The 8,373-nt window shown below is 42.5% G+C and overlaps 1 protein-coding gene across 2 annotated transcripts; it reads right to left on the bottom strand.

Annotated features, from left to right (window-relative positions):
• Positions 1–986: 986 nt before the first annotated feature.
• linc.pou2af1 (lnc RNA pou2af1) lies at positions 987–4,732 on the bottom strand. Of its 2 annotated transcripts, XM_025055054.1 has the most exons (4): positions 4,592–4,732; positions 3,706–3,757; positions 2,902–3,282; positions 987–1,705 (listed from the first exon to the last, which is right to left on the bottom strand). In XM_025055054.1, exons 1-4 carry the CDS (start codon positions 4,721–4,723, stop codon positions 1,686–1,688), a joined length of 585 nt encoding a protein of 194 aa, XP_024910822.1. In that variant the 5' UTR covers positions 4,724–4,732; the 3' UTR covers positions 987–1,685. The 2 variants fall into 2 exon arrangements, with proteins under 2 accessions (XP_024910822.1, XP_016887448.1); XM_017031959.2 differs by lacking the exon at positions 4,592–4,732 and having other exon boundaries at positions 3,706–4,209.
• Positions 4,733–8,373: the final 3,641 nt, after the last annotated feature.

The raw sequence follows: 8,373 nt of genomic DNA, 5'->3' as shown, positions 1-8,373 counted from the left end.
TCACTAAACAAGGACAGTGCTGAGCAAACTGTGTGTTTGTCTGGTTATCCCCACTGGACTCAGTTAGCTGGAGCTTTTATAACTTCCCAAAGTGTCAGATATTGATCTGCATTTGCATTAACAATGACAATTCGGTTGGTCACAGAAAGGTACACACTGTAACCCACAACTCACAAACTGTGGGTTTAAACAGCTCTAATGCTGGAAAGTGGGATCAGGATGTTCTTTACCTCTTTACCAAATGTATTTGCACATTTAGCTTTTCCAGCTAAATCCTCCTGATTATTTTTAATAGCTGCACATTTTTAGCCTTGAGTGAAAAGGTGTTCAATATAAAATGATATGTCAGTGCTGTACTTCCTGTGTAGTTAGTCATGTATTAACTCACCTCCTTCCATCACAATTCTAATTGTGTAGGATCTACGTAGTACCTTTACTTTACTACCTTTAAACCAGAGGTGACAAACGGACTTTTCTAGAACAATCTAGCACTGATGATGATTTAACCAGGAATTAAGAATTTAAAGAGACAGCAACAGACTTTTACCTCGTTAAAATAAACAGAAAATTAAACTCAAAATATTAACATCAAGCAAAATAAGAATATCGTTATATGTGTCAAAATAAAAATGTAGTTTACGGCAACTGTACATTTGATTAGAATTGAAAACAGCTGGGTATAGACCTCAAACTCACATGTGACACTCTGGTTACTTTATGACGTAACGTTTCATTTTTTATGTCAGTTGTTTTAAACGAGGAGTAGCATTTATAAACATAACAGAGAGAAACAGGTATTTATAACTGTCCAATGGCATCATAGATTACGACAGCGGCTGAGCCCACAACGTAGCATTAGCATTAGCGTGCTAACAGCAGCACTGCCTCTGTACAGTGTTATTATTGATGGTATTAATATATTAGCTGTTTGTTATTTTCACTGCTGAATTAAAGGCAGTTGGAGGGTTTTATATCCAGTCAAAATATATTTGAGTGTATATTTGAGTATTACTACCTTACACACCAGGTGTATGTGTATGTTTGGTCATTGAATTCCATTGATTTTCAGGTTTTATTATTTTGATGGAATCTAAAGCACAGGGACAGAAGTTGTGCGTTCAACACTTTATTTAGTACTGGAACAAATCACGTGTAAGAAAATAAATCTACCTATTAAAACACAGGGGGGAAAAAACAAAACAAAAAAACATAGAACACGATACAAAAATCTCTTCATTTACACAGCGGTCGCCATTCGTTCTCATTCTGCAGAAGCACGGAGCAGTAAGAGCAGAGAAATGGGGAAAACGACGTATGTACAGGCCGGGACACCACAGCGCTGGCGGAGGTCACATCATAGCACATTGTAACACATCTCTGGGCTCATCTGCAAATCTCTCCTGTAGTTCTCCTCCACCAGGCAGGTGTAGGGATAGTCTGTGCTGCTGGAATAGGACGTGCACTCGGGGCCAGAGAAGCCGTCCTGTTGCCCTGACCAGCAGTGGGGCAGGCAGTAACAGTCCTGGTGGTTGCACTGCTGGTAGTGCTGGTATTGCTCCGAGGCAAAGCTCTGGTGACTGGACTCTATTCTGGTGGGTGAATCATAGCAGGAAGAAGAAGAGGAGGAGAAGGAGTCCTGTGGCGAGTAGCTGTTACAGTCCAGGGGGCTGCAGAGCTTCTGAATCTCAGCCGGAAAAACTGGAGCCTGGAAGCACAGAAGTTCTGGTGAGGATTTGGGATTTTGACAGACGGTTGAATGGACGTCAGAAACGTCACACGGCCGCAGCCGTTGGAGTCACAGCTGGGAGTGGTGTTTGTGTTTCACCGCAGCTGGGACACATATTCACAGCTACCTCAGTTAAAGACAGTGCAGGTGGACATTGTAGACTAATGTAAGTGTTGTACTACTTTGTATTGTGTACTTCTTCTTTTCCTTTCAGCTTTGTCCCCTTTTTTCAGGAGTTGCTACAGCGAATCATTGATTTCCATCTCTCCCTGTTCTCTGTATCTTCTACTCTGAATCCAACTTTCTGCATGTCCTCCCTCACTGCATCCATATATCTCCTCTTTGTCTCCTACCTGGTAGCCCCATCTCTAACATTCTTCTACCAGTGTATCCACTGTCCCTCCTCTGCACCTGTCCAAACCATCTCAATCTGGCTTCTCTAGCCTTTTCTCCAAACCTTCCTGTCTGTGTTGTCCCTCTAATGACCTCAGTCCTGATCTTGTCCATTCTTGTCACTCCTAAAGAGAATCTTAGCATCTTTACCTCTGTCACCTCCAGCTCTGCCTCCTGTATTGTCAAGGTCTTTGTATTGTGTACTACTACACATATTTACAACCACTACTGCAGACTTCAACAAGAGGATTCTCCTAATTTACATCCAGGACTGAATCCATGTTTTTTAGGATGAAACTCTAAAAATATATATAATAATGATTGACAGGAGTGAATGTTCATGTCAAGGTCTTTTTCCACCTAACCTTTTTGAAACTTAGAGCTACTTCAAGGGCACTAAGTATTCCAAGGAGCTACTTGTTTGATTCAGACTTCCAGAACAATGTAATAATGATCAGTTCTGGGACATAAAATGGCAGAAACTCTTCTTACCAGTAACAGTGACCCTCTTGTTGACTGGTTCTATTTTTTAGAACATATCCCATGGGCACCTTTGGTAGTCCACGGGGGCTACTAAGTGCCCCCCTGGCACCAGGTTGGTGACCCCTGACCTAAGTCTTGAATGGACATGCTTTTGAAGCAGACTAAATGTTTACTTGCTTGTATTTATAAGAAGGTCATTTGGAAAAGACTACGACGTTCAGGACGTTTACTACTCATTTATCAGCTGGTTCAGTCTGGTGTAGAGACTAGATTTGTTGTGAGCAGTGGTTGAAACCTACCGTTCCATGTCCATAGTAGTCCGCATCTGAAGACAGTCCATAGTACCAGTTCAGAGGGAAGGAATGGGAGGGAGACAGGGAGCTGCCGCTGCCGCTGCTTTTGTTGTTGTTGTTGTTGTTTTGTGGGGTTGATATTGTAGACGCTGCCACCACCGATGCTGTGGTTGTTGTTGTTGTTGTTGTTGTGAAACCACATGCCCCCAAAATGCGTCTGGGTGTCGTTGAACGCGTCTCCCTGCAGCTGGATGCTGCAGGAAGTGTCAGCAGCCTGGTAGTGAGCGGTGCGCATCTGGACGCTGTGTCCGCCACAGCTGCTCGCGTTCGCTGCGGTGATGGCAGGAGGAGGAGGATCCACGTACCGTTCTGACGGAATGACTGTGTCTGAAAACAAAATCGAAAGGGATCGAATAAGTTCACAAGCACTGATACGGTAGAACGTCGAAATCGCGTCAGTCACAATATCGCCGCTGATCTCATCCCCGCACCAGAATGGACACATTACGCATTACAAAGAATAGAGCTCTGCAATCGAGCGACAGTAGACATTTAAATATGCAAGTTGCACTTGGTGACGTCACAGCTCCAACAGCCAACACATGTTAACCCGTGTCAGCTGGAGCCGCACGTCTGCATGCTAATTTGGACGCGTAATTTCAAATAGCGGAGCTCCATCTATATATACATGAGTGGGCGCCGTGTACAGCTGCTGTACTGTTTCCACGGCTCAGGGTGGAGCCGTGACTGTGGGCTCACCATTCCACAGCAGGCCTGGAATATTGCGTTGATGTTATAGAGCAGACTTACTGGGGAAAGTGGACTGACAAAGATCCTGGAGCTCCAGACACGCCTGGGAAATCTGCCCATCAGGAATGAGAGGAGAGGGAAGGAGGAGAAGAGGAGAGGGGAGAGAGTGGAGGAGGAGGAGGAGGAAGAGAAGGGAAAATTCGTTATTTTTCAAATCAGTCTTTGTTGACTTTGTGAAGTTTTATCTTTAGAAGAAATGCGGTTCTGTAGGAAGAGAGGGAGAGAGAGAGAGTAACGAGGATTTCAACTTTTTTGAAATATGGGACGACGAATTTAGTTTAAGTTTTTTTCCTGTATGATGAGTAGGACAAGGGAATATATGTATTTTGATTTAATTGAAGTTGAATTTGGCTGTTGTTCGGACTTGGAAGGTTCGGACGTCAGCAAGAGAAAATTAGGAATTTTGATCTCTTTTTCATTCCCTTTTCTTCTTCTTCCTTTCGTTCTTTTTTTTAATTAAAAAAGGATCAAATTATGACTGTTTTTAAAAAACGTTTTTCATTCTTTGTCTTATTCCTCATTTCTTTTCTTCTACTTTTTTTCTGTCCTATTTTTCTATTTCAGTCCTGTAGGGTTTAATTTTTCCTCCCAAATCTTTCCAGGATAAAAACAAAAAACGAAACCAGGAGAAAATATGGATTTTTCGAATTGGACTTTTTGATTTAATTATTTTGGAATGAATTTTAGCTTTGGGATATTTTTTTTTCTTTTACAGATTTTTGGTAATGTACGGGAAAAGGTGAAAAAATGATCAGGACTGGACTGTAAATGACTTCTCTTGGTTTTTCTTTATTATCTTTTCTATCACGGGCAGTTTTTGACGCATTCGAGGCGGAGGTGTGTGAGGGTGGGTGGGTGGGTGGGTGTCTGTGCTGCAGTCCTTTACCATCTTCAGCTTCTTGCTGTTGGCCTCACGGGCTCTGTGCCTCTGCAGCAGCTCTTTGACAGTGGTCTTCACACGGACACCCTGGTACACCCGCGGCTTGTTGTTTTCTGGATAAAGAGACGGTCCAGTCATTCAGCTCATGTTTACCAAGCAGTGGGAGACAATAACAGGCACTGACCCCAATTCTAAGAACCTATTTTTCATGATTTAAATTCCCAAAACAGCGTCAAACCCTGACGCCGTTTCAACTGATCTGATTTGGGATATTTTACGTCACACAAGCATAAAATACACGAAATAAAATCCAAAACATGCCAATGGTTTCATTTAGCTTTAATGCATTATTTATTTATTTATTTTTTATTTTATGTGAGAACTACTGCCCCGGCTTCCCCTCATCCTGTCCCGGCCACATTCATTATTCACGGCTCGCTCTTTACGGCAGAGCTCAGCGCTTCGTTTTACGCCGACTCCTGTGCCGCACCCTGGGGTGTGTGTGTGTGAGTGTGTGTGTGAGTGTGTGAGTGTGTGTGTTCCGGGTCCACCAGGCACCGTGTCCAGGGCAAAAACAAGAAGGAAACACCGGCCTAAATGCAAAAATGTAAGTCGAAACTTTGATCGTAAACGCAAAATGTGAAGAAATCGCGGTGTTTTTGCAGCAGCAGGTAGAGCCGATCGCTCGGTTTGTAGAAGTAGAAACACGCGCCGTCAGTGTCTTTGTTGAAGTCACACAAAGACGATCTAAAAGCCGGAGAATATAAAAAAAATGGAGCGATCGGTGGCTGAAACCCCGAAAAACTGACGGTTTTCAATGTCTCCAAACTCTCGTGTAAAGTCGAACTCGTGCATCGGTTTACACGGTGCAGCTTTTAAATCGAAAAACCGTAGCCGATTTGTGGAAAACGCAGCCAAATAATCGCATTCGTGTTCCGTGTTTACAGCCGTCAGTGGACGCTGACTGTGACTTAAAGTTCGCCGAGGTTCGGGTTCGATCGCAGCCGAGTAGTCGCTTTTGGTGTTTGGACGATTTGAAAAACCATCTCGAATTCTACCTTTTGGTTTTTTCTCTCTCTCTCTCTGTGTGTAACCTAACCCGGACTGTGTCCCGTCACTCCGCAGTTTTATTCAAATGATCCCAGCCCCCACTCTGTAAAAGTGGCAGTGGAATTATTTTGATACTGAAACAGAAGAGTGTCCTTAATTTTCCTATAGGTGAAGCTTAATTAGGGAAACATAGAGGACGCCTCGCATAGGCGCGCGTAATTTGGAACCAAATGCGTCATTTGGTTCGCCCAGGAGTGGCGAGCCGTTTGGTAAAAGGCGATTTGATAAGAGACGGTGCCGCGGCTGCGAAACATCATCTGATAAATATTCATACATCTAAATGCTTCTTCACGGTTTGTCTTAAATGTGTCAAATAGTCGGGCCAAAATTACACAGCAGACACATCCCACTTCGGCGCGGTTACTGTGAACGACGTGCTGTACACAGAAGCAGCCCATTAATATGGACCCAAACGTTAGATCCGCTTCTTACAAGTATTTACTTGGAGTTAAAAAAAAAAAAGTTATTTCAAATGTTACCGCGTGCACCACAGCGCTTGTCAGCGGCCGGTGTCAAGTGCGAACGAAATATAAAAAAGTTGATAAAAGTTGTGCAGGAGTTGTACAAAGAGAGGTGAAAGTACACTGTGCTGATAGTGGAGAGAACCGTGTGGCATAAACGGCACCGTATTCACACTTTGACTTTGACTTAAGCTCTCATTCTGTGTAAATATTTGACTTTTCTGTCATTCAGTAAAAAAAAAAACAACACTGAAGAAGAAATTGTTTTTAATTATCTTCACACGCGTCTCTCCTGGTGCGTTTATCCTCTGCCACTAAACTAAACTCTCTTTTTTTTCCCTCCTCTTTTCTCTTTTTGTCTCCTTAGGAAATAAAGAAGCAAAAGTATTGATTTCCACGCGAAAATCCGAAGTGAAAAACTCACCAGACATGATGGAAGAGATGAAGGAAGGTTCCCTGGAGAAGACCTGTGGCACTCCACAACGTCCTTTTCTGTCTCAGCAAAATGGCCAAGAACGAAATTTGTGCAAAAGTCTTCAAAAATCTCAACACAAATGCCTCACACTAGAGCCAGAGCATACAACAATATTGTAATATAGCTGTGGACATATTAGTTTGAGAATTTCTCGCTCCATGCCTACTATTTAAAACCCCTAGAACTCAATGATTTGACAATGATTTGATTGCGCGTTACTTTCAATTTGAATATTCAGAGGCAACCGAGTTTTATCGATTTTTGGTCAAAAATCACCACGCGTGGACATCACATAAGCTCCACTTTAATGAAATATACCATAATTTCACACTTTGACCAAAAAGAAACCACACTTTTATTACTTTTATGCTCCTTTTGCAATAACAGGGCATCACACCCACTTCTTAGGCACTGCAGCACTGGGTGGATTCGCGCGTCTCCAGGTGCGTGGATCACCGCCTGTGAGCGACCACGAGCTCACCAGGACCAGGCCGCAGCCGGAGAATATTCTCATTTTCATTTTTAAACTTTAATTCTGACAAAAAGACAATAAAGTGGGGAAGAAGTGGGCGTGGCAAAGGGCAGTAGCCATCTTTGACACTGCAGGCCCCATGAGCTCCAGAGCAGCAAGTGCTCTGTGTGTGTGTGTGTGTGTGTGTGTGTGCGCCCTCGCCTGCTGGGGGGCTGCAGGGTGGGACTGCGTCTGCAGCTCTATCAACTTTAATTTAAAAAAAATTACAAATATAGATTAAATTGGTCAGTGATGGTTCCACTCATTGGGGCAGATTTTTTTTTTTATTTAATCCATAAAAAAAAAACACCCTTCAACTGCAGCACCACATCCTCAGCAGAGGACGTTTAATCCATAAAAAAACCCACCCTTCAGCTGCAGCACCACATCCTCAGCAGAGGACAACTGAACCCCAGTCAATGTATAAATAAAAATTACATTTATTCAAATCCTAATGATTTAAAATGACTGAACATTTAGAGCTAATGCGCGTTTAAAGCCTTTAAATCAACGTGCGGAAACATCGGCATCAACCAAAGGCTGTAATTACCGACTGCACTCTTTAATTTAAATCTGTTAACTTGAAATATTTTATTGAATCATTAATTATTTATTGACTTCTGCATGTGTATAATTCCGTCCGTGCTCCTTGTTAGCTGTTGTTGCTGTGAATGATTTCGTTTTGTTTCGTGGTAGAAAAGGAATAAAATGAATATTTATTCATGTATTTGTGTGGACGAATTATTTTTTAAATTATTGTCATTTTTTTGTATTTCTAATGCCTGTCGTTTAACTTCAAATGTGGTGTATGGAAACAAACAAAATCGACTAAAGACATTTCCAATGGTACTCCTTCAGTTTCAACACCAAAAATTTGTTGATTTTCCACAGTTACATTTATTATATTTTTTTAATGTCAAATTTCCTTTGAGACATAATATTAGCTGTGATCGTTGCACAGCTCTTATCATGACAACTACTTTGACCAGACATGTTTTATTCTCGTGCCCCGGTCTCCTTTGGTTCATCTGTGATGATGTCTTGAGACTTTCTTCTCCACTTCATCACCAACACAGTCGCACTTCTCATCCTCTGCACTCGTTCCCTACTTTACAACAAACTTTCTCCTCCCTCTGCCTCCAGCTAATCCGCGGCGCTGCGCTCTTTGCGTGCGCTGTTCAGCGGCGCCACCTAGTGTTCAAAAACCTCCACATCGTCTCACGAAACCCAT

The sequence above is a fragment of the Cynoglossus semilaevis genome, chromosome 4 (assembly GCF_000523025.1).
Source record: "Cynoglossus semilaevis isolate Cse_v1.0 chromosome 4, Cse_v1.0, whole genome shotgun sequence".
In the NCBI taxonomy this organism is placed as follows: Eukaryota; Metazoa; Chordata; class Actinopteri; order Pleuronectiformes; family Cynoglossidae; genus Cynoglossus; species Cynoglossus semilaevis.
The sequence above is the reverse complement of the archived record's forward strand: the minus strand, read 5'-3'. Positions and strand labels throughout refer to the sequence as shown.